The 26,730-nt window shown below is 39.3% G+C and overlaps 1 protein-coding gene across 4 annotated transcripts in view; it reads left to right on the top strand.

Moving 5' to 3' along the window:
* LCOR (ligand dependent nuclear receptor corepressor) overlaps positions 1-26,730 on the top strand; it is a 90,008-nt gene that overhangs the window by 20,108 nt on the left and 43,170 nt on the right. For 3 of the 4 annotated variants that reach the window (XM_071446145.1, XM_071446148.1, XM_071446149.1), the window contains exons 2-4: positions 10,220-10,285; positions 10,703-10,782; positions 24,504-24,636. In XM_071446145.1, coding sequence (XP_071302246.1) covers positions 10,220-10,285; positions 10,703-10,782; positions 24,504-24,636 — 279 coding nt within the window. Of the gene's footprint in view, positions 1-10,219; positions 10,286-10,478; positions 10,618-10,702; positions 10,783-24,503; positions 24,637-26,730 lie in introns of those variants that run through there. The other variant, XM_071446146.1, reaches the window with a different exon arrangement.

Here is a 26,730-nt window from a genome sequence, read left to right as displayed (position 1 = left end):
CAAAAATGTGATTAGAAGTGCTGATGGTTAAGCAGTCTGAGCTCAGCTTACAGAATTGGTGATGTGTGTCTGAGGCTAAAGGGTTAGTAAGACTCCAAGAATTGCGACGTGAAATAATAGTAGACATTATGTGACTTCAAAAGTGAGAGAGAGATTTATCAGTCACTTGCTCTTTGGGAAAATTTCACTAAACTCCAAAGGTCAGGCTTTTTTTACAGCTATTTACTGTGAGTTTCTGGCATCTGAGTGGAGTTGTTTTTTTAGAAAAGGTTTACTGGTCCTCATCTACACTGAGTAATGTTCCATCACATCTGGCAATTTCAGTTCTCGCAGTTAATTTCAGCACCAAATTGTTTTTCTGCTGTAATATTTTGTTACAAAGTTGTCAGCAGCTGTGCTGATGCTTTTCTGTTTCCAGAGGAACATCAGGGCTTGCAGCTTCTTTAGTGCTTAGGCAGAACCCGAGGTGTGACTGAAGGATAGCTTAAGAATATTTCTGTTAGTATTTGGTTCTGTTGACACAAGAATAACAACAGTAATACAGCTGTATCTTCCTTGCTGTATGCAAGGGCAGTCATGTGCTTACTTTGTACCTTTGTGTTCTCAATACTACTGCTGTGCAAACAGCCATAAAGCTGGAGAGGATTTTTAGGCTTAGTTTTGCTTCCTTTGGGTTTGCACCTTGTGCTGTAGACTCATGGAATAATGCCTCTCTTGATGTAAATTTGCAAGTGTGACTTCAGTGATGACAATTAGTCACTATAACCTGCCCTGTAGCTGGTGTGAATTCTGTGTCTTTCAGTGTTAAGATACTCCTCTGTGTGTGTTGATTTGTTTTCAGGGTTTTTGTTTAAGGTATATAACTTGTGACTCCGTGCCCTGCTTTCGTTTACCCTTTCATTTTTGTGTAGCTGTCTGTATCACCTTCTGATTTCGTCTAGATCATCCTTCCTATTGAGGCAGAAATGAGCTGTCCATCTGACAAGGCTAAGGATACTTTTCTAGCATTTCTGGAAAGCCTTCTCAAAACATCACATGTGCTTTGTGTTCACTGTAGTCATGATTCAGCTTTCTTTCCAGGATGTAGAGCTTTCTTTGCTTTTGTTAGCTTCTTAATCAGAATTTAGATACTCACTGGTGTGGTGAAATAATCACTTGACTTAATAGTGTTGTATCTTTGTATACCATAAGATTTTTCAGGATGATGAGAGCTAGATGGAGTCAAGGTGTACTGTTCATTGAGGCAATTATGTAATGGCTTATTAAGGAGGTTTATTTTTCACCAGACAGACTTACAAAAAACAGAGTAAAAATGCTCTTGGCGATTTTTACCTTACAGGTAAACTCAGTATATTCACTTCTCAACTCAGAAATGTTCAATTGTTTTCATGGGTCTGTTCATTGAAGGTCATCAGATGTTCAATGATTGGTGATGTAATTATGTTTAGTTTCCTAAAGAGAATCATATTTTCATTCCCATTTGCTGATTACTTGAATAGATCTGAAAAATCTCTGTAGAGATGGTGAAAGGGATATCTACAACTTGAGAGCTGAAGGAAAAGAATAATGTATTGAGTTAATTCAGTAATGAATCATGGTATAAATGACCTCTTGTGGTAAAGAAGATGAAACTGAGTCACACTGCAGGAGTTTTCTAGATCACAGGTGTGGTTTGGTAGATGCTTTTTCTGCTGGCAGTTCTTGTTTAAGTGGATTCAGCAGCTTGTACCTACCATTTCTGGGCTGATTTTTAGCTTTGAATTATTTCAATTAATGTGGTTTCAGTAGGTGACTATGTTGCAGACAGGGAACAATGTCAGGCAAGACTGGATTGCTGAGGGAGGCTGCCCTCTTCAAACAGGACAGTTGTGGAGTATGAAATATAGCTCATATCTCAGTCAGGTAACTCATCCTCTAATGCTTCTGCACTGTGCCAATATCTCTTGAGGTTGGGGTGCAAGCCACTGGTGTCCTGTGCTTCCACGCAGACAGCTTCTGTGGCAGAGAGAGGGTTCTCCTGTGCTTTAGGCTGACTTGGACCTCTGCTGTACCTGCTTGTGGCAAGTTGTTCCTCATAGCACCCCTGGCCTGGTCTGTGACACGAGCATTACTGTGGCCATGAAATAAAGTAGAGCAGAGAATTGATGCTGCTGGAAATCCTATCTTTTCTGTGGGAGGCATTTTCCAGGCGGATCAATTTCATCTACTGCAAGGCAATTCTTAAGTTTGTGCTTTAGGAGCATGGCACATGGGGATAAATAGTGGTAGTTCATGAATGCCACCTTACCTTTGCTTGGGAGTAAAGCATTGACAGATTGTCTCCAATGGGAAAAAAGTTTCAAGGTTTTTATTTTGCTGCAATAAGTAATGCAATACGGTTAAAAAAAAATAGCCTCAAGTTTGAGACATGTTTGGGTCTCTGTATTTTGGTCCATGCTGATTTGTGCTAGTGTGCATCCTCATTCTTGAGCTATTTGACTTTTTTAATCTGTAAACTTCCTAGCTAGTTCTTGCAGTTTCTTATCAGTGAAAGTTCTACCTGGTTGCCTGCTGGAACTCCATACCTGGAGGTTGAACAAATAAGAGCACTGTCTTTGAACTGAGATACTGAAAAGCAAATTCCACTTCAGTTTTTATTTTTAAAATTCATATGTTTGGATTTTACTTTATTTAAGTTCTTAAAAAAAAAAATTAGATCCTCTTCTACCATTAAGTAAAACCTATATTTTTTTAAGGATGCATAGAAAGTTGGTAGTTACTGAAACTCCTCTGTTGTAATTCTTTGTCATTTTGTGCTGTCTGCGTTTTCTGGTTTATTTTCTAAGGTAATAAAATGCAAGTATTTACGTGAGAAGATTCCACTTAGGTCCTGCATTAGTGGTGACTGACTGTGAAGGAAACCAGATAGTCATACAATAAATCTCCTGATTTTGAGTTAAATGCAAACCAGAAACCCACAACCCCTGACTTGAACAACTAGCCAGATTAGTGGTGCAGTATCTATAAATTTGAGGATCCTTTCACCCTGCAAATCCATATGAAGATTGCAACTCAGCCTGCCAGAACAATTGATGTATCTTGAGGGGATCTTGAGACAGCCATTGCAATATCCTTAGCTTTTCTTGTATTCTGCTTCTGAGACTTTTGATTGGAAATAAGAAGTTTGCATGCCTTTGTGTAATTCTCTTCTTGATATCAGATCACTCACACAAAAATACTCCTCGTGGGAGGGAAGCAGGAGATGATCCATATTTTGCTATACTCTGCACTTAGGCAACAAGCTTTATAACTTGTCACTTCTGGTTTTTTGGGGTTGAATTTTCAGTTGTAATCAGTGAGATAGCCTGCCAGTTAGAGCGCTAACATTGGATGCAAAGACTCCTGTTTCCATTTCTTGTACTGTGACACAAGCTGGTAACTTGCTTTGCTTCTCTGCTCTTCCTTGTAGAGCAGAGAGATCTCCCCTGTTCTAGGGTGTTTGGCAAGACACTTTTCTGCTGTGAAGGCAAGTGCACTGCAGCTCTGTAGTTCTGATATGTAGCTGTTATGCTGTCATATTTAGCTCATTAAATTTTAAATGCCTTGCTGTGAGTTTGGGATTGCATCAGAGAAAATGTTCTTAGACTTAGTTCTCAGAGGAAAAGGAACAGCTTGGTTGAGAGGGATGTTTGGGGAGCAGAGTGAGGATGGTCTGCTGCAGCTTTTTTATAAAAATTACAAACTAGTTGTGGAATTTTAATTAAGTCCTGCAGGATTGATGGTCAGTCAGAAGCACTTCTATCAACAGTTCTTGTAGTTTTTTGCTGCTTTTTTGATTTCTCAGCTTACTGCTGCAGTAAATTACTGTAACAATGACGTAGTGGCTGCAGAACATGCACCTTGTTCACTTCTTGATTGCTTCAAATGAAGCTTGTCTACTGGAGACAAGCTCTTCTACAGTGAACAAAGCACTACTCTAAGGCCAAAATTCTTATTCTCTTGAGCTCCAAGTTCCTGTTTAGGGACCTCAGCACATGTTATTGAACGGAAGGTATTCTGGTGCAAAAAGCTAGAGAAGAGCTGTGTGTTGCTATACAGAACTTGGGTATATCTGTTCTTTAAAGCAGTACCTGTCTTAACATCCTAGTTCTTTTCTTTTCTATGCATGTGTCTATATTGCTCTTAAAGAACCAGGTTGATATTTAAGATCCTCATAATCCTCTGGAGCAGGAATGTCTGCAGTAAGTCCCTGAACAGTGCAGTTTCATTAACAAGAATGGGGAAGCATGAAATTTGAAAAATTGGTTGAGATGCACAGCTTTTACTTTTTTCCCCAAGAAGCTAAAGCAAACTTGATTTACCTTGTAGTTGGAGTCCTTAATTGGTCTCCATGCAGATAACGAGATCTCTCATCATAGGTAGATGGGAGTTTCTTTTATTTTGTTGCATGAATAAAAGAATATTCACAACTTATAATTATATGCATGTCATGAGACTTAGTGTATATTAATAACTGTCCTGTGACTTTTTTCCACCTCCCTTGTTGCTTGGTCTTGCTTTTCTATTAAGATGCTTGTGACTGAAACATTCAAGTTTAATAGATTTTTGTCCTGAAAGAGACAGAATTCCCGTGTTACACATAGAGTGTAGGATTTTTCTGAATTAATTCCTGCTTCAAATCCCATAGCTGTGGATAAATATAACCAATCTTGACCAGAAAACGCAGGCACAAGAAATCCAGTAAAAACCTGATGTGATGGTGGCTCTTGGTTCAGACTAGTTAATGAGACTCCTAGCATGATGAATCCAAGTGCTGGGAGAGAATGAAAGGGAAATAGATCTCAGCAACCAGCCTATGCTTTCCTAAGTAACACCTTCAGAGTCCTAGAGTAGGGAAAACGATGATCCAGTCTTAGGGTGCGTGTCTTGTGTCTTCAATTGGACCCTTGTAAAATTAAAGAGTGTCTTATGTCTGGCTGAGTTTGATCAGCTTCCAGTTTCAGCTGCTGGATCTGGGTATGTCTTTGAGAAGCTGTTTTTCCTGTTCTTAGATGTGTGATTTGTGGCTTTCTCTATTCCCCCTACCCCCCTTTCCAAGTAGTGTTTAATTGCATTTGCTTTCGTAAGCAGCTTCTGTGACCTGGGCCTTTTGTTAATTGCTGCTCTTCCTGTCTTTGTAGCTCCAGCAAATTTAGTGACTGCTTTCTTCCAAGTCACTGACTAGGACTGAAATGGCAAATGGCACAGGGCCAAGAACCAGTATCTGATGGACCTCACTGCCAGTAGTTTCTCACTGCCACCAATATTTTAAGAGCTGTCACTTAATTGATTTTTAATGTTTTGTATTTACTTGACTGATTTTTTTCCTTTGGTTTGGCTTAATTTTTTTTTTTTAAATTTTGGGCGTTTTGTTAAATATGTGGTTTTAGTCAAGATGTGTCATGCCAGCCCAAAAGTCTAAAGATATTATATCAAACCTGTTGTTAATTAAAATTTTAGTTTTGTAAGACTCTAATAAGAATTTCTGTAAGCCCATGTTGATTGATACCATTTTTGCTATCAATTCATAAGAACTATTCATTGGTTTTGAAAACCTTTACCAGTTTGAGACCCTGGTACTAACTTGTTTAATGTTTTGACATTTCAAAGTGATTTTTTTTTCTTTTTTTTTTGAACCCATTGGGACTTCCACAATATTTCAGGACTTTTTGGAATTAAACACTGCTGCAAATACTCTGAGTAACTCACAGAAAAAAACCCAGCACACGTCCATTGAATATTAAAACAACTTACAAATGTTAGTAACAGCACTTTGATAGATTTTGTTGAATTATTGCCATTCTATTGAACGTTTTGTAATATCCTACCATATTCCTACATATTTTATCTAAAAATTCCAATGTATATGTGCCTTGATTTTGATTTTATCTTTGCTTACTTTAAAGCTGTTTGCATCTCCTCTCTGACTTTTGCAACATTTCTGAGTGTTGATTTAACTTCTCTGCTCTGAGTCTTCCTGTCCATCATCTAACTGCTTGTCTCCTCTTTGTGCTTTTACTCCTAGTCACCTGGGTTTGGGTTTTGTTGTTTTTTTAATTTTTTCCCCCATTTAGCAGGTCAGGTTTTCTCCCCCATGGGTTTGATGGTTTCTGATATGTTCTTAGATGGTTGAGTGATTTAAACAAAATATATAGCAAACTAATGTCTTAAGTGACTTGACTAAATTTCCAGCTTTTTGAACTTGTCCTTTTAATGTGCAAATTGCTATATATTTGATTGTTTATTATAAATAAATGCTGATGAATCACTTGTCTTAATTTCTATTGCAACTGGTCCATTGCAGTTTGATTTGATCCTTGTGGATCACTTCCATCTCTGGATATTCTGATTCTCTGGTTCTGTGACCTACTATACTTAACTGCTGGCCTGAGTAGTACTCATTAAGTCTATTGAGGTTTAGTTTATAAATTGATATTCACTGATTAAATTTATATGCATAGATAAGGGCTGAGGAGTTGACAACTATGTATGTTGCTTTTAATTTTCTGCCCTTGCTATGCTGATTTTTTTTTTGAGTTATTAACAATTTATGTAATAATACACTCAGAGCAATAGTAGTCTGTGGTTTTTTACTTCCCCTAAAATGATTTGTACCTGTACGTTAAAGTAAAGCTTTACTGCTTTGACTAGATACATATCTAGGGCTGAATTATGTAGTAACTATTCAAAGGTATATTTGAGCTGTGCTGTCTTAGGGGGAAAAAAGCATTGTTTGACATGCTAGGCTCTGTGTCAATGGCACTCCAGAAGTGCATTCCTATCTTTTTCTGAAGATCTTGCATTCCTGTTTTTATAGTAGAGAATGTGTCTCTGGCTAATTTGCATTACTAGATACTGTTATCCCAAGGAGCCTGGTAGCTACTTAATGATCACAAGGGCTCTCAGTTTTAAGGGAGAAGATGACATGAGGGCTTAACTGTTTTTTTTTCTTTGCAAAGCTTAAATTAAACTATTGTGTTAAATTGTTGTCTTACACCATTAGCCATCAAACTACAATTACAGTTTAAATTTCTGCCAAAATACATGGTTATAGATGGGTAAAAATGCCAAGAAAAGATGAAAATAAAACTGTTTAGGTGCAGAGAGAAAACTAGTGAAAATTGATCATGCTGAAGACTGCATAGTCAACCTTCCCCCCCACCTTCTCTTTAGTTTTAATTTCTTTCCTTGCTACCCTTAGCAGAAAAAATGGCACATATATATTCTGATTTTTACCAGAGAATGTTTTAGGGGAGGCTTTACTTGTTTACAGTTTAACTGTTGTGAAATAGGAATAAGTGTGTAACAACCTCTGCATTTAAAAAGTTATTCCACCCTTGCTTCAGTACTAAGGGTTTTCTTTCTTTGTTCCTTCCTAGAGAGCCTTCTGGAAAAGAGAGATGTTTTAAAGTTTATAAATTCAGGGGGATTTTTTAAAATTAAAATATTTTTTTCTAAATTCTTATACTAACATCCAGAAAGTGTTTTTCATTGGAAAGGTCACCAGTAACATTTGTGAGAGTTAAATATGTGGCTGCTTTGATTGTGAAGAGCATATCAGAGATCTAAATACAACTGATATTGAAAATCTGATACTGATTTCTAAAATACTGGAATTTTCTTTCTTTTTCTTTCTTCTAATTCTGTTATTCCTGCAACTTTTCCACTGGCTCTGCTCTTCAGCTGCTATAAACTATCAGACACTGAAATACAGATGATGAAAATATAGAAACTGGAATTTAGCAGAGAGAGCCATGTTAATTTCTGTTCCATTTGAAATGCAGGAAAATATCATCTGCCAAATGGAAAAGGACAATCGGTGGGAAAAGAAATGTTCTTTTCAAGCTTCTAAGAGCAGTGACAATGGAGAGAAAAAATACTATAAAAAGTAGGCAGCTCCTTTTTCAAGATTTTGTTTTCAATGTATTCTGCATGATTAACTGTACACAGTTGCTCTTTTGGAGCCCTGAATGACTGAACACAACATCACAGGGCTTAAACTGCCTTTGCTGCATTGCACTTTGCATTTGGGGGGAATAGGGCTCAGCTTTATGGCAGTTTTACCAGTCTCTAGTATAATTTTTGAATACATTCATACTTCCCTTATTTGCCTTTTTTAATGTCAAACATTGCACATAAGATGTTCTGCTGTTGCTATGCAACTGCTAAATCCAATATTTAATATTAATAAAACCCGAGTGGCATTAGCATCACTCAGAACAGTGGGCTAGCAAACTACGATCGTACAATATCCAAGCTGTAAAACTTGGCAGGGACTTCAGTGTGCAATTGCATGCATGGCAAACTGTGGGGCATGAGTCACTGCCAGTTACTATTAAAAGATTGATGAGTTTGAGTAAAATTTCTGAAGTCTTTTGATTTTTATACATATATATATATATATATATACACATAAAATAGAAGTTCTAAACAAAAAGATCAAGAACAAGGTTGGTTAGCTATTTTCCTTAAGGTTTCATTTCAGAGTCAAATTCTGAGGGTCTCTACCCATATGTTAAAAACGTTATAAACTATTCAACGTTACAAACCTATGGGTCAATACCCTGATTCTCCTATTTTTCTTCTAGGTCAGGTTGGTCGGCCCTTTCCCACTGTTCCTGCCACTTCCTGAAGCCTGAATTGGCTTTTTTTGGAGGCAGTGCTACTTCTCTGCCTGACAAGGTGCTGTTCAATGGGGTGTGTTTCCAGTTTCTCCTCTTCCACCTTGTTTTCTGATTTCTCCCTATTTCTCTTCACTCTTGACTGTTATTTCACCTTTTTTTTTTTTTTTTTTTGATTCTTGGTTCTTTCTGAGATTATATTTTTAGTGTTGTACCTCAGCAATACTTTTGCCATCTAAGTCATGTTGCACCCTGCAAATTCTGTAGCATCCTGCGTTGGATTGCTGAAGATGTTGGTGCACTGACACTCTTGCTGACACCCAGAGGAATGAAACACTGTTTGTCATTTCCTTTTTAAGACTGCTCTCCAAAACATAACTTAGATATTAGATCTGGATGAAGTCGGAATTATTTTAGAATTACTGCTCTTTTGAAGTGTAATAAACTATTTCCTTCATAGTACACAATCATTTAGATTTTGACTGATGTCTTAAACATTGCTATTTTGGGTAGTTTATCTGTCCCTGATTCACCCATGCAAGTTTCTCTAAATTTAAGACCATACTTTTGTTTATTAATTTGTTTTTTATTTCTTCTTCTGCCACTCAAAGACTCAAAGAAGTAGGAGAAGCTAGAAGCCCCTAGCTACTTTCAAACCATTCTTAAAGCTACAAAGCAAAAAGTATTGGAGGGGGGAGGGAAGGGCAGGCAATAGTGAAGTTATAGTCTTGAATTTTTCTGGTCATTCCATTTTTATGCATTTTTATGAGGTGGAATTTGTCTATCACCCTAAAGTAATCTTTGTACTTTTCATACTCACTCTGCTAACCCATCTTCTCACAGTACTGGGTAGTTAATAGCTCTGTAGATTTTTTACTGCCAGCAGGGGGTTAGTGTAATATTGATTTAACTTTTCCAAATAATGGCAGTAATTTTGGTGCATGTTTTCCCTCTTCTGGAATAAACTTGAATTGATTAGATTTATTTTAATTGAGGTATAAATCGTGGCATTGGAAGTAGATCGGACTGTGTGTGTCTTGGATGCAAATCTGTGATTGAAATTTGATTTCTTACTAATATGGCAATGCTGAATCCTTCTCATTCTAATTTTCTCTCCTCAAAACTGCAGTTCTTGAGGAAACACTGATTCTAATGTTTACAGAAATTTAGAAGAGTAACTGAATGCCACTGAGATGAAAGAATGTATTTTTTAAATTGGGAAAATTTACCTTCTTTCAGTTCAGAGGCTTAAATGAGAGTATTTTTATTTGTGTAGAAATTTCTCGGTCGCGTTGTAGAACCTGCAGCTTCCTATGTTCTTTTGAAAATGGTTTATTTCAATGTTGTAATGTTCTTTGTTTTTAACCTAGCTACTTAGAAAACTGCAGGAGTCAGTGGACTCTAGGTTGTGCTATGATTTATCAGTAGTTCAGTCATCACAATTGACCCGTGTATCTTGTAATACTTGGAGAAAACGTGTTGAGCTCTGTTCTTGGAACAGATAAATATAGAACTGCTATTGTGAATATTGTAGTGACGTACTAATCTAGAAAGCTAACAATTCTTTTATTTGCTTTTAGGGTTTGAAAGTATTCTAGAAGGCCTGTTTGGACCTGGATTATTAAAAGATCTCAGTTTGTTTAAAGGTATTCAATCTCTATGTTTGTATCTTGTTCTGCATTTCTAATGACAGAAGCAGCCTCAGCTCTGCCTCTAGAAAATGTGTGTTACCGTGGTGATTTGTGCTTTTTTTTTCCCCCTCCCCCAGGCAGTGCTCACAGTTAGTTTCATATTGGCTAAAATTACTAATGAGTGTGCGTTCATCTTTATGTAGCTGAGAGTGTATTTTGCAGTGCTCAGAAAAACAGATTTGTTGTGCACAGATAAAATGTATATAGTTTGGTAATCTGGGGATTTAGAAAAATGGCCGAAATGAAGCCTGAATCCTCAGAAAGCAGGCAAGAATGTTGTGAAACAGGTATTTAATTCAGCATTTCTCTTTTGGCTCCAGTTGTGTCGTGGTTTATGAATATGAAGTAATTTGCTATTCTTCTGATTTACAGACTGTGAGCCTGAAGGTGTTTCTGATTGGTCTTTTGATGAAAATTGTCTTTTCTGCTGCCTGAGAAGAGAAAAAGTGAAGGTAACAATGCAGATGTGTGAAGCTAGTAGTTGTAGGGGAGGGACAAAGGGAGGGAGTTTGCTGCTCCTACTTAACTGAATATGGAAAATCTGCAACCTCCTACCCCTTTCCCCTTTGGAAAAAGGTTTTCTGAATTAAATTATGCAGGTTAATGAACAGACTTGCCTCTTTCTCTGCAACTTTTTCTTTGTAGTATGTAATGCAGGTGGTGGGTTTCTTTTTTTTTCTTCCCTGTGCATTAGCTCTTTCTGTTTGGTGTTTTTATTTGTTTTGGGTTTTCCTGAGTTCTTTGTAAGGGATCTTGTTGGGAATCATGAAACCTTTCCCAAGGGAGCCAGACTGTGTGTTGTGCATGTTTTCTACAGTCAGATGATGGGCTTATCTTCAATATGGAAATGTGGTCGGTCCATTTTAACAGTCTAGAATCTTGTTCTGTATCTTGGAATCTTCTTCCCTGTGGGCCATATCCTTTTATTAAAGTGCTCTTGTGCATGGTAGATTTTTGTACTGTGCTTGTTCACAATGAAGTCAGAACCTAAACATGGACAAGCCAGGTTTGTCAACACAATAAACTTGCAGTTTATTTTCTTATGGAGATTATAGTTGTATACAAAACAAAAGCTATGGTGCTATACTGATTGTTGTTCAGCCCACGTATTGAAATTGTGATTGTTCTATAACATAGGAAGGAAGGATCATCTGTCTTGGCAAAACTTCATTTACTGGAATTTGTAACTACTGCTTCTTCCTGCACAATGTAAAACAACACCAGAATGGATCTCTATCAACTTAGGAATTAAACAAAAGCACTCTTTCCTCTACAGCAGCTAGTATGTAGCTGCATGGCTTGTCCATAAAGGAAGTACCTTGTTGACACTGATATTTGCCATGCTGCCAGTTCATGCATGTTTCTGTATTACAGCTTTTATTAAGGCAAAAGAGGAGGTTTAGGAGTGCTTGCATTTAGAACAGATGTAAGTCATAGTTATTTCATTGAGACTGACAGCAGGTAACATGTATGTATACTTGTGAAAGGAGCTCTGTCTTTTTTCTTACCTCATTTCATAAAAGGACAAAATCCAGTGTTAAGCACAGCTCTAGTGAAGCCATTGAATTGATTCAGAAATTAATTTTGTGGTGAGTGAGAGACTGGTCATAGTGTGGGCCAGTTGGACAGTGTATGGGTAGGTATTCAAAAATGCAATCTTACTGCTCTCCAGCCTCTCTGTCAATTTTGTTTGGTTTGGGTATTTTGGCTTTTTGGCTTGCCTTTGTTTTATTTTGAAGGAATGTGTCCTTTTAGGTCTAGGGTTTTTGTGTGTCATCTGAGAGATGGTAGGATGGGAGTGCTTCCTTTCCCCTGTGGGTGCAGCAGATTGCTGCCCTGCTGGCACTGATGTCATTAGCTTGCAATACAGAGTTAAATATGATTCTTTCACAAGAGCCTTCAAATACTGTGAATTTGACAACATCTTAATTAGAATTCTAATATGTGAGACTAAATTGTTGAAAAAAAGGTTGTAACTTAATTGGTATTTAGCTAAATAATGGACAGTCTTCAGTTAATTCGACTAAATTTGGAATGGTACTAGTTTATTTGACATCTCTTCCATTGAACATCTGAACTGATCTCTAATTCTTTAGGGAGTTGCAGGCTGTTCATGTGTATCCTCTCACCTTGTTTGGAGAAGAACTGGGCAGGGTGGCATGGTTTGGGTTGGTGCTTGCATGAGTGCTGAGATACAGAATGAAAAGGTGTGTAATGGATTGTGTAGCTGGGAGCTGGATAGCCACAAGCCATGTATTAAGATGGTGTGTGGCTGTGGCTGGCCTGTTTTTTTGGGTTTTTTTGAGTACATAATTAGTAGAACCTCCTTTTGGATTAGTTGAATAATCAATCAATCTACTTGATTTTCACCTGTAAGTGACATGTAGATACCTAGTGTAACAAGTTCAAAACCAATAAATATCTTCAGGGTTTTTTTCTGGATTTCATTTGCCCATGAGAATTACCTGTAACTTAGGAGACCAGTGGCTGTGCATAAGTAAAAATGGGTTCTGGACTTGTAGGATGAGAATTGGAGGCCAGTATTAGTTTACTGGCAGAGCTGCTTAGAGGGTAAGAATCTACATTAGCTGTCCCACTCAGTGATAGTTGTTACTGCTTCTGCAGGCAGTCAGCTTCAATTACATGACTTCTTCAAAGGATGGAAAACCACCTTTTGAAGTATTCTAAAAAGATGAATTTATTTGTACCAGCAGTTCTAATTGCAAATACTGAGCAAATACCTGCATTTTGGCAGTCAAAATGCAAGTATGAGAGAGAAATGGACTTAAGTGTTTTCATTTGAAAGAGATAACAAAATACAGACAAAGTAGGGAGCCAGCATCTTCCCAGACATGTTTTTTCCCAAATCCAAAGGGTTATGTGCAGTAATGGAGAACTTTTAGAAACTGGACTTCTTCTTTTCATCATAGAATGCAGAATACACAATTGTTTCTGCATGGTGTGTCAGAAGAATAAGTGGTTACCTAAGGTGCTGCTACCAGGTTATTAATGTGGGTGCCTGTGTGCAGAAATGGACAGGTAGCTTGAAAGACAAAAAAAACCATTTAGCAGCTCTGGCTGTCTCCATGAGGTGAGAGAAAGACTGGGATGGGACCAAATCTGGGACCAAATCTGACAAATTCACATTTGGATAATGTGCAATTGTGGTAATTCTCTATTGCTTGTGGTCTTTATCACTTTTTCTTCTAAAAGGTTGTGGTACAGCCAAGACCCATCAATTGAGATGGATTGAAGTGTACTTGCTTTATCTCTTCTTAATTATGATTCCTAATTTTTCTGTGTGGTTTGTTACATAATCTGACTGAGCTATGATTACAGAAGAAATCTTTGGCTTCATGTAGAATGTTTGTATCAAATGAGGTGGTCTCTAGTGGCATTTGCTCATAGTTGGAGCTTAAGCCTAGTTTAAGAAAGGCCAGAAGAAAGGAGAAACTGGAAAAGAATCCTTTAAGAATATTCAGTTGAGTATATTCATGTAGAAAGGAAAACACTATTGTCTACAATGACATAAAGCAATTCATGTGTATTTAGAGAAAAAAGGAACACACATACATAGACACACAACTAATCTCATTAGTTGGTGAGAGCAGAACAAGAAGGATAATACTCCTAAGCACATTAACTATTTTATAGATATATTTAAGCTACAAAAACAGCAAGAGAGAAAATGACTTCTAGGAGCATATTCTGGATTCATAGGCTGCTTGATGCCAGAAGATTGATTCTGGTCTACCAAGTTCTCTAAAATACCTGGGTTTCAGTGAAAGGACCTCTCACAGTTCTTTCATTTGTGAAGAAGTGTTTTAAGGTACAGCATTTGAAGAAGTTATTTTAAAATTCAAAATTACTCTGTTATGATTTGGGTATTTTTAAAAGCTTGTAATTATTTTACACAAATCTGATGACCTTTGACTATGGAGGAGCATAACCAATAAGATATGAACTGTGGTAAATGTCTGAATAATACTGAAGAGAAGTTATCACTCATCTAAAGCATTAACTTGTAGAATAATTGAAGGTGGCAAAGGAAATATCTGAAAATGAGTTGAAGTTGTAGAACTCGTACAATTTTTGATGGCTTTAGAATGTGTTTAAGCTGTGTACAGAGTTCCTCAAGTGTGCTGGAACATGCTCTAAAACATTTTAAATGGATTTCATCACTTAAACTCAAGCATTTAGACTGTTTTGTATTGTGTCATTTTAAAATTATTTGATATGGAGGCTAAAACTTGAAAATATTGTTAGTGATAATCTCCAGATGTGTTTAGCAGTAATGCAGGGTTGCAGCTTTTCTTGTGCATCAGTGTTAATAGCTATGGATCAGTCAAGTTGCATGTTTTGAATTTGATAAATATGATGTCAGTCATCTTACTGTAAAAATATATATATTCAGTAAGTGAGGGAGGTCTTAAAACTGATTAAACCATCTGAATTTTTTTAATACTAAGCTGGAGGCAGTCATAGATGCTTTAAAGGACATGCTCAAAATTGAAAATGATCTTGATAAATTTGAATAACAGGACAAGACAGACCTGTTTTGTCAAGTCACAAGTTTCAGAGGTCTTAAGAGTGATAGGAATGTAAAATTAGCAAATGACTTCATGGACTGTTTCAAGAGAAGAATTTGTGTTAATACCTGGAGAGGAAAACCTGAATGCTGGTGAAGCCTCAAATGACTGTAGCATTTTGAGAGATGTAAACAAACTGAGTATCATTGAAATGAAAGCAACAAGAATGATATTTTCTTGCAGGTAGAAGGAACGAAGAGGTCTGCTACCCTTAAGGCTTGTCTACAGAAAATTGTTCTCCTTTGTGTTGGCTATGAATTAAAAAGACTGTACAGTCTTAAGGAAAAAAAAAAACCACATTGGAGAAGACAATCTAGGGGTGTTTTAGCATTCCTTTCTTACTCAGTGTTGCTGCTTTTACGTTGAGGTAGGGTGGGAGGCTGGATGGGGTCCATGGGGTTGACCAGTCAGCCATGGGTGGTCTCTGGGCAGCCGCCTCCTTTTTTCCCCTGAAGATGGACAGGAATTCTCTCATCCCGTTCTAGCCTGTGGGCTCTTCTCATTCCATCTGTGTGTGTGCTGTGGCTTAAACATGAAACTGCTGTTTGCACATCTACACAACAACAGCCTGCATCATAGAGTTCTCTTCATGTCAGCAATTTAGCATTGGAATTGCTGTATCAACATTTCCTGCAAGGAGGCTCTCAGTGAGCATCCAGCAGTAGTGCTGACGAGGCTGGGCTGCCCAGGATAGGTGGTCTCACAAGGTCACACACTGACCTTGCCTTTTGAAAACCTGAGCTCTGTATTTCTAAGGCTCTTTGACTTAATTACATTGTTATGCTGTTTATCTTAATGTACAAAAAGAGCTTTAGCCCACAAAGAGCATGTGCAAACCACTCCAGGTATCTTTCTCTGAAGGTTTATTGTTCAGTAGTGATGCTGCATGTTCACTGGTGGATTCTAGGAATGCTCTGGGGCATTCTGTTCCCACCTGAAGAGAAGCACAAAGAGAATAGAAAGAATCCTGTGTTTATAAAAAATACCTAAAAGTAACTGAATGGCTATAAGTACCCTGAAAAAATGCCCAGTGAAAATACTATGTAGATATTATTGGGTTTTTCTTCTTCCTACTACCTGCATGTTGCTACTGAAAACTTTGATGTGATTTAGGACTGTAGAGTGAGTGGGTAAATCTGAAAGTAGTGGTTTTAAATAATGGTTATTGGGAAGAAATACCAGAAAATGTAAAAAAACCCACACCTAAAAAATCAACAACCCCCCACCCTAACCAAAAAAAAACCAAAAAAAAACCAACCAAAACCAACAGAAATCAACCAACCCGACACTCCCAAACCAAACAAAAACACCTCACTTTTGGAAGTGGAATAGCAATCACAAATACTTAATGTGAAAGCTTGAACTTTCCTTCTGGGGAGAAAAAACCTGCAGATTCCTGGAATAATTATGGTACAATGGATAAGAAAACAATTAAAAGTGCAATAAGCAAGAACTATTTCCAGTGTATTTTGTCTCACGTAGTCAGTGCTGCACTGAACATGCCCGAAGACTTTTTTTTATTCAAAGTGCAAGGTTAAATCTGACTCTTTTACATAACTGTATTTCTTTGTTTTGATATCTTAGCATGGACACTGATAAAAACCATGCATTTAAGGAGATGCTCCTTAATTTGGGGGGTAAAAACTAAGCACTGCCATTTTCTTCCTATTATTCCTCTTCTCTCTTAAATGCAGATCAAGAGATCCTTTACTGAGCATAAGCCACTTAGAATTTATTTTTTCTGGGTGATCCCTTTTTCTTCATTCCTTTTCTATGTAGCAAGTGTACAGCTTTAGTTTCAGTAGATTAAATGGTACTCTTCTTACATTGCCTTTATATTAGTTATATAAAATACATTTGTTTATGGTGAGGCAGGGTGCTACTGGACTATTTTTCCACTGAGTTGCCAGGCTAGTATTTACAGTGTTTTGTTATAGATGCGTAAAGTGCTAGGAAGATTTGAAATGTATTGTGTTGGCCAAGGGTTATTTTTATTTTAGGCTTCTTCCAGAGCTATATTCTGTTAAAGAAGAAGCTTCTCCTATGGGAGCAATCAGGTTTGAATCTGGTATGAAAGAAAGCCTCAGTCATTTTGTGAGGCCTTCACTTCTGCAGGCTCTTACCTTCACAGAATCAAAGATGTTTTTACTCACTTGTTACCTCTGTCATTGCATGTTCCTTATATTTCTGTTTGTCGTAAAATACTGTTTTGTGTCTGTACCCTGAGATAGCATCTCCCTTTGCTTTTGATAGAGAGCTTTTGGAAGCTGTTAAATCACAAATATGATATGAAAGCCCATCCATGTGGTTCAGGCCAGAGTCCACAGCATTTGGTATTATTACCCTTAGCACACAGTTCATGTGACTTCTGCGTTCGTTAATTTACTGTGGGCTTGTCATATAACCTTGCTTCTTAAAGCTTTTGAAGTTGAGACAGCACAAATTTAAGAATTGCTTATTTTTCATTTATTGTGATTTATAAATGAATTTCCAGTTCTTCCCTTCTAGATCCATGTGGATATGAGTCTGAAATCAACTTACACAGTAGAGGCCAAAAAAACAGATGCAGCCTAAATATTATGGTAACTGATACTTTATAAAGGTTAACATAACAAAACACTCCCTGAAGCCAAAGAGTAGCTGTGTATACATTCCAGCAGTAGGTAAATACAGGTATCTTTAATATAGCTTAAAATGAAAGTGGAAGGAGAGGGCCAGTAAAGAGATTTTTCTCCTGAGCAGGAGCAGGAATTAAACTGATAGAAGTGAAAAAAGGTGTGTGCATCTGGGGGTGGAACCTAAGCATTTAGATTTTGTATTTTTGTAACCTTGTCTTCTAGTTTCTTGATTGTACTTAAAATGAATGATGTATCCTGGTATCTCACGTGCCTAATTATCCTAGTTTGAATTTATTCTTGAGATAACTCAGAAGATAACTCTGCTTCCAATTGTGAGAATGGATTTTATTTCATTGTAGGTGTTGTAACAGCTAACTTAAATTTATTTCACTTAAAAGTAGCTACTATTGAGCTTCTTCACATAAAGGTCCTGTTTGTTGATAATGCTTGGTCATTTTTTGCTTCGTTTGCATGAAGGATATATGGAGTAAGGAGAACTGTGGATATTTTGCCTTCAACAGTTATTTCTTGAATCTAAAAATAATAGCCAAAGAACAAGTGCTAGATATGAGATTTGCAGCCAAATGCTTTTCTTCTTTGTAATGGACTCTTATTTTCTGTATTGTTATCAAATCTTACGTTTGTGTAAGATCATCATCATTTATGTCTTGGGTTGTAGTGTAAGGTGTCACCAAAGTATGTATTCTACCAGCACTTCCATCACCTTGTGATGAACTGTTAGTGATGGGTCCTTTGTATCAGCTGCATACCCCACCTATGAGTTGGGTGTAGTGTTCTCTTTGTTACACCCAGCCTAAGGATGGTCATCTCTGCTAATGTGCTGTCAAGGACTCCCCAAAACATCCTGTGTTTCATAGGATTCCATCATTCCATTGTAAAATTCCCTGTCCTGGGGTAGGTACTGAACTGTTCCTGCCTGGATTTGAGGGTGTTGTATGATCTCAAGGTCTGGGGACTTGGGGGAACCACCACTGGACCCCTGGGGAAGGAGCAGACCTTCCACAGGACCACTGCTTTGACAAGTCCACATGCATCATTTCAATGGGACTGCAAGCACCATTTAATCAGACTGCCACCACCACCCTGACCAAGAGGGTGCCAAAACTCTTTGTCAGTTTAAGCCAGTGTTTCTGTACTATTGCCTTTAATGTAACTTTCCTATTAAATTGTAGCTCCATGTGGAAATCACTTGCAAGGTATTTGTGTAGGGTTAATTTCTCCCTCTGGTTGACCTTCAAACCAGCACATATTTTGACAACCAACGTGCAGCATCCTGAGAGACATCAGAATTGCAGTTTTGCATTGTATTACAGAAACTGCCTATTCACCATGATGCTTGACATGTTTGCATGGATGTTGTACCTTGCTCTCCATATTTTTCTGCACATGGAGAAGTATTTGCCAGTTGTGATACTCCTTTTGAGACCAAGGAATGCTATGAAAATTGCTTTGTTAGTTCTTTATGTCTACTGCATGATAATATCAGAGGCAGTGAACCTCATTTAGATTATATATTCAGTTTTGTTCTCCTGTCCTGGTCTGGACTGCTGGTTATGGGGCCTTGTTAATAATCTCACCCAGCCAATAGTGGGAAGAGTAGAGAATGGTTTCTTCCAGCTTTTCAGGCCCAACACAGCAGTTTTTGAAAATACTGAGTTCTGTCTGGATGTCAAGGATGGCATAATCGTGTTAGTTTTGCTCTGTCTTCTCTGTATGGCCTGCGCTGTGTATGTATTCTACGCCATGCTTGGAGTCAAGACCAAGCTTGGTGTAGTCCAAGCATATTCAGGAGGAGGAGGAAAAAAGAAGCCAATCAGCAGGCACCGTGTCTAAACAAGCTGTCACTGAGCCATGACAGCCTAAGTCAGTAGCAGTTGCCTCTGTTCAAGAAAAAGAAATTGAAGAGCAAATTGGTCAGCATAGGGACCGATGAGGGGACAGCAGGACCTTCGTACCCAGGTGGAAGAGACAGAGCTGGAGATCGTCACTCGGTCTCTATCCCTGGGTGAGTTGTGTGAGCTGCGGAGCGAGTTCACCTGCCAGGTAAACGAGTCCTTTCTGAGCTGGCTGCTGCACATCTGGGACGCTGCAGCCAGTGACACCATTCTGAAAGGATGTGAGGCTGGGATTGCTGTCCCAGGTTGTGGTCATTGACCAGGGCATCAGGGAAACCCTGGAAACTCTTAGCTTCTGGCAGTGGCTACTAGCAAGTAAAAGGACTAGGTACCTTTGTAAAGGGGACATCCACGTGCAAAAAGGAATCTGGAGCACAATGGAATAAGGTATCCAATGCCTAAGGGAATTAGCTGTGCTGGAGATATTTTTTCCGGAAGATGAGAGATTCCCTAAGAGCCCAGATGGTGTCCAGTGCACATCACAAATGTGGTTGAAATTCGCATGGCTCAGACCAGAAATATATTCCCACTACATAGCAACACTGCAATGGAAGGAAGGAGAGGAGAAGGTGGATGCATTGGTCAACAAACTTAAGAATTTACAAGGGTGCTGTCACTGCCCTGTTATGCACCCACATCTCATATGTGGAAACAAAGCTGGCTGGGCATGTCTGGAGCTTGGAAGACAAAATTGAAGAAGGTCACTAGAAACTGAGGAAGGAGCTTAAGGAAGGAATTTACCACATCTTGCCAGAACCAAGAAGAGTCTCTGTCATTTGGACCAGATGTCCCCCAGCCAAGGAGAGAGGATACGCTCCATGAGGTAACCTCTGTTTTTTCCTTCAGGACCGTGGAGAAGACATGAAGAAGTGGGGTGTACCTCTTCCTTAGCCACCCAGGTACATGAAGTGAAAGGAGGAGCAACAACCGCAAGAAGGTCATCTAGAGTCAACGCTGCTTCGGTCTCTCTTAGACAAAGCTCCAGGTGGTAAAGGAATGATGATATTGCCAACTCTCTTGAGGGAACCTCAAGGTCATATTTATAGGAGGAGAGCAATGTGTACAATGACCGGGATTTAGAGGGGCCCATGCCTTTAGCCAGGTGGGGCAGGGGGACAGTCGGATCTATTGGACTTTGTGGATCCAGTGGCTTGGCATGTCTGACCCATAACAGTTTATGGCTTTGGTTGACACCAGTGCTCAATGTACCCTGATGTCATCGAGGTATGTGGGAGTGGAATCTATTTCTATTTTTGAGGTGACAGGGGGATCCTAGCAGCTGACTGTATTGGATGCTGAAGTGAGCTTGACTGGGAAGGAGTAGCAGAAACACCCCATTGTGACTGGTTCAGAGGCCCCATGCATCCTCAGCATAGACTATCTCAAGACTCAAAATGACATTGCTGGGCTTTTAGGATAGCTGCTCTAGAGACAGAGCAAATCAGACAACTGAATACCTTGCCTGGTCTCTCAGACAGCCCCTCTGCTGTAACAACAGGTACCAATCACCACAGCAACAGTGCACCATCGGCAATATCGCAGCGACCGAGACTCTCCCATCCGTAAGATGAGTCCTGAACTGGAGAGCTAAGGGGTGGTCAGCAAGACTCATTCACCCTTTAACAGCCCTCTATGGCTTGTGCATAAGTCCAGTAGAGAATGGAGCCTGACGGTGGATTACCTTGGCCTGAATTAAATCCTGCCACCACTGAGTGCTGCTGTGCCAGCCATGCTGGAGTCCAAGGCAGTAAAGTGGCATGCAACCATTGACATTGCCAATGATTTTTCTCTGTTTCTTTGGCAGCAGACTGCAAGCACCAGTTTGCTTTCACCTGTAAGGGTGTGCAATATACTCGGAATTGACTGCCCCAGGGGTGGAAGCAGAGTTCCACCGTCTGCCATGGACTGATCCACACTGCACTGGAAAAGGGTAGGGCTCCAGAATATCTGCAGTACATCAATGACACCATCATAGGGAGGAACACAGTTGGGGAAGTCTTCGAGAAAGGAGAGAAGATAATCCAGATTGTCCTGAAAGCTTGCCACTAAATGAAGTAAGGTTGAGGGACCTGCTCAAGAAATCAAGTTTCAAGTAAAGTGGCAAGATAGACATTGCCAGGTTTCAATAGAAGTGATTAACAAAATAACATCTATGTCTCTACCAACCAACAAGAAAGAAATGTAGGCCTTCCTAGGTGCTGTGGGCTTTTGGAGGATGCATATCCCAGAGTACAGTACAGTTGTAAGCCCCCTCAGTCTCATGACACAAAAGAAAAAATATTTCTGGTGGGGCCCTGAACAAGCTTTTGAATTAAACAGGCAATTCCCATGCAGTAGCCCTTTGGTCAGTCAGGACAGGGCAGGAAGTAAAAAATGTGCTCTACACTGTGGCCGGGGGAAATGATCCTTCCTGGAGCCTCTTACAGAGACCTGAGGAGACCTGAGGATGACTGTTGGGATTCTGGAGTTGGGGATACAAAGGGTCTGAGGCCAGCTGTACCCCAGCTGAGGAAGAGATTCTTGCAGCCTACAAAGGGGTTCAAGTCACCTCAGAAGTGATTGGCACTGAAGCACAGCTGCTTCTGTCAACCTCACTACCAGTGCTGGGCTGGGTCTTCAAAGGGAAGATTCCTTCTACACATCATGCCACTGATGCCATGTGGAGCAACTGGATCATGCTGATCACACAGGGAACCTAGGTGGGAAATCCTAATCTCACTGAGATTCTGGAAATCATAACAAGATGGCCTGAGGGTGAGAGTTTTGGACTATCTTCTGAAGAAGAAGAGGAGCAGGTGACATGTGCTGAGGAGGCCCCACCAAATAACCAACTACCAGAGAATGAAAAGTGATAACACCCTCTTCACCAAGGGTTCCTGCCCAATTGTAGAAACAAACCAGAAATGGAAAGCTGCTCTGAGGACCCCCACACAGAAAGCTGCAGCAGCTACCACGGGACAAGGCAGATCAAGTCAACTTGCAGAGGTTAAAGCCGTCCAGCTGGCTTTGAATATTGCTGAATGAGAGAAGTGGCCGAGACTCTACACTGACTTGTGGATGGTAGCTAATGCTCTGTGGGGATGGCTGGATCGGTGGATAAAGGCCAAATGACAGCGCAGAGGGAAACCCATCTGGGCTGCTGAGATCTGGCAAGACATTGCTGCCCGGGTAGAGAAGCTGACTCTGAAGGTCTGTCACATCAATGTATGTGTACCCAAAAGTCAGGCTAATGAAGTAACAACATGCAAGTGAATTTTGCTGCCAAGATTCAAGTATCTCAGGTAGATCTGGACTGATAGCACAAAGGATAATTACTTCTAGCTTGTTAGGCCCTTGATGCCTCCAGTCATCAGGGGCATACCAATGGGCCTGTGACCACTCCTGTGGACTTAAACATAGACAGTATCTCTCATGGATGACTGTGAGAAGTGTGCTGCAATCAAGCAAGCCAAGTGGATGAAGCCTCTTATGGTATGGTAGACAGTAGTCAAAATATAGGTACAAGGAAGCATGGCAAATTTACTACATCACTCTTCCCCAAACCTGCCAAGGCAAGTGCTATGTGCTGACTGTGGTGGGAGCAACTACTGGATGGCTGGAGACCTACCCTGTGCCTCACACCACTGCCCAGAACACCATCTTCGGCCTGGAAAAGCAAGTCCCGTGGAGGCATGGCACCCTGGAAAGAATTGAGTCTGACAATGGGACTTGTTTCAAGAACAAACTTAGAAAACCCTGGGCTAGGGAACATGGCATTGAGTAGGTGTACTGTATTCCTTATAATGAACCAGCTGCTGGGAAGGTGGATGGTGCAATGGACTATTAAAAACCACCCTGAAAGCATTGGGCAGGGGGACCATCAAAAACTGAGAGCTGCATTTAGCAAAGGCCACCTGGTCACCAACAGCCAAAACTCCATCAATCAAGCTGATCTTGCCCAGTCAGAACCCTTGCACATGGTAGAAGGAGATAAAATCCCTGTGGTACACATAAGAGGTATGTTAGGACAGATAGTTTGGATTAATCCTACCTCAGGCAATGGCAAATCCATCCATGGAATTGTTATTGCTCAAGGACCTGGTTATACTTAGTGGGTAATGCAGAAAGATGGGGAAACTTGTTAGGTACCTCAACACACCTAATTTTAAACAAGAACTGTGTGTAATGTTTCATTGTGTGCATGTATGTATATATATATAAAGTAGAGTTAAAGAAGGTTATTAATTTGGATATGATGTAGATGGTGTAGAATAAGGGGTGAATAATGTTACAATACAAGGTGTCACCAAAGTATGTATTCTACCAGCACTTCCATCACCTTGTGATGAACTGTTAGTGATGGGTCCTTTGTAACAGTTGCATACCCCACCTATGAGTTGGGTGTAGTGTTCTCTTTGTTACACCCAGCCTAAGGATGGTCATCTCTGCTAATGTGCTGTCAAGGACTCCCCAAAACATCCTGTGTTTCATAGGATTCCATCATTCCATTGTAAAATTCCCTGTCCTGGGGTAGGTACTGAACTGTTCCTGCCTGGATTTGAGGGTGTTGTATGATCTCAAGGTCTGGGGACTTGGGGGAACCACCACTGGACCCCTGGGGAAGGAGCAGACCTTCCACAGGACCACTGCTTTGACAAGTCCACGTGCATCATTTCAATGGGACTGCAAGCACCATTTAATCAGACTGCCACCACCACCCTGACCAAGAGGGTGCCAAAACTCTTTGTCAGTTTAAGCCAGTGTTTCTGTACTATTGCCTTTAATGTAACTTTCCTATTAAATTGTAGCTCCATGTGGAAATCACTTGCAAGGTATTTGTGTAGGGTTAATTTCTCCCTCTGGTTGACCTTCAAACCAGTCCAATTTACAACAAGAAAACAGGACAAAGTACAATGTTCTGATGCAGCCAAAAAAACAAGGTTTGATTTAAATAAATTCAAGTGTGCTGAGTACCTTAAAATGTTTTGAATTTAGTAAAATATTGAGTGCCTAGGGAACGTCATTAATTTTGGAGTCTGGAAGATCTTACAAATATTAAATATCTTTGCAGGAACACTTAGTCAGTCTGGATGAGCCAGCCTCGGAAGCTGGACAAGAAGCTCTGCTTAGACAAGAGCAAGCAAAAATCATTCGTTTTGAAAGGCAAGCGGAAGAGTTCCTCAATGCAGTCTTTTACAGAAAAGGTTGGTTTTAATGGGGGAGGAGGATGCGGGAAATGGTCTCTCTTGTGATCTTTTTGCATGCAATGTAGGTATCAAAGATCTGATGTTCAAGTGGAATGTTCAGTATTTTTCAGTTATCTTCTTTATATATATTTATCAAGGATAAAAATTGACTCTGAAGTAATGTAGCAACATAACAGTGTGGGCTTGGGACATTGGAAGAGAGTATTGATGCCTAGGGAGCATAAAACTGTTTAACCCTAAACCAAATCTCTCCATGAGATCCCTGGTGTTTTCACTTTTGGAGAGATGACTCAGTTCTTACCCCGCAGAACTGTTTCCCATAGCCAGTGTTTAGGTGGGTGGGCTGTTTGGAAGAAAGGTCAAGTGGCAGTGGTGGTTGTAGGTGGGTAATGTGTATTCTTTTTTTTTTTTCTTTAATAATTTTATTTTGATGGGATATGTACTAATGCAGTTTTTCTTAAAGGTCATCAGTCTTTTCACTATTGGTAATGATTACCTACCCTATTCCCAACAATCTAGAGTATAAAATATTATTGGAATAGTGCTAAGGGGAATATATGAAGAATTCAAAATGTGGTCAACAAAAGAATTGCTGTAGAATATGCCAAGAACATGCTCAGTGCTAGAAAATCACCTAAATATTTTCTAGAGAGTTGTTGCTTAAACTGCTCTTAAGGAAGGCACAGAGCTCATTTCACTGTTTTCTACAAATCTGAGAAACATTAATCCAGAGGTTGCTTCCAAATGCATCCTGAATGAAAGTACATCGTACTTATCAGTCTAACCCATGTGTGAGAAAATCTGCCAAATCAGTAATTCCAACCTATCTGCTGGGGGACAATGCAAGGCTTCAGTTTAACAAATTAGAAATTGCTGTAGCCAGTCCTCAGCCCCTCCTTCCAGTGACCAAAATATTTAAAGGTGTTTTAAGTAGATAACAGTATCTTAGCCTTTCTTTTATGACTCAAATGAATAAATACAAGCTATACATTATGATGCTTCTATACTTTTTGCAATATATGGAGGATGTTGGGAAGGATAGTTATTGCATTACTACTGATAGTTCAGATAATGCCTTTATTCCAAGGCTTCCTTTTTAAGTTTTCTTTTTTTCTTGTAAGCTTAATGTTTCCTTTTGCTTTTGAGTTTATCCCATTTATCTTCAAATCCAGAAGGAATTTAAGAAAACTAAAGTCTAGAGAAAACAGGTTTTTTCCATATTGCTTTTTCTGGTGATGAAAAAAAAAAAGCCTTTCCATCATTTTCAAATTGTTTGTTTAAGACCTCATTCGTTTACCACTAAACTTAAATCTTTATGTATGACATGTGTCTTTTAGGAAAGGATGCTTTTTTAAATTCACTGAGGAGCCAGCAGCAGATAGTGCAGTTTGTTAATGAATGGTATAATACTCTGTCTGTGGCTGGATACCCAGAAAAAGATAATGAAACATGTCAGATGTCTAAGAATCTTTGAGAATTTTTTTTAAAATATAGCCTTGTTTTTCTTCCTTGGACAAAGCTGTGCTTGGTGCAAGAGTAACAGGCGAGGGGTAGAAGCCTGGCAGGAAGTCAGTTCTGAATCCTTAATGCATGATTTTCAAGCTTGCTTGTATTTAGATTGCTTGAAATCTAACTCATGCTACTGCCATAAGATCCCAAGGCACTGTCATACCAAAGAGGACACAAAGAATGGCAGAACTCTAATGTTCCTACATTGCTTAGAGATGCTGAGCTCTCCTGGCTTCCTGCCAGCAATTAGTTTTTTTCTTCTTTCCATCCTCACTGCCAGTAACATTTGAGATGGGTATTTTGTAGCCCGGGTAGATCAGAGAAAATGCAGCTGCTCTCTGAACACTGGCCACACATTAATGTACTGAACATGAATAGGGAATTAACAAGATCAGCAAACTTCTTCAACAGGTTTACTGTCCATTAATCTTAGTCCTTTCTCTGAAGTTTGTGTCCCTGGCAACTCTGACCCAGTAATGCTTCCTTCAAATACTTGTATTTTTCCAGTGAAAGCAGAGTGGTAGTACTTTGTTGTCTGTTACTTTACTTTGTGGCAGGACAGGACCTTCTTCTGGTTTAATG

This window comes from Agelaius tricolor, unplaced genomic scaffold (assembly GCF_023055355.1).
Source record: "Agelaius tricolor isolate 1412-34295 unplaced genomic scaffold, bAgeTri1.0.p SCAF_22, whole genome shotgun sequence".
In the NCBI taxonomy this organism is placed as follows: Eukaryota; Metazoa; Chordata; class Aves; order Passeriformes; family Icteridae; genus Agelaius; species Agelaius tricolor.
The sequence above is the reverse complement of the archived record's forward strand: the minus strand, read 5'-3'. Positions and strand labels throughout refer to the sequence as shown.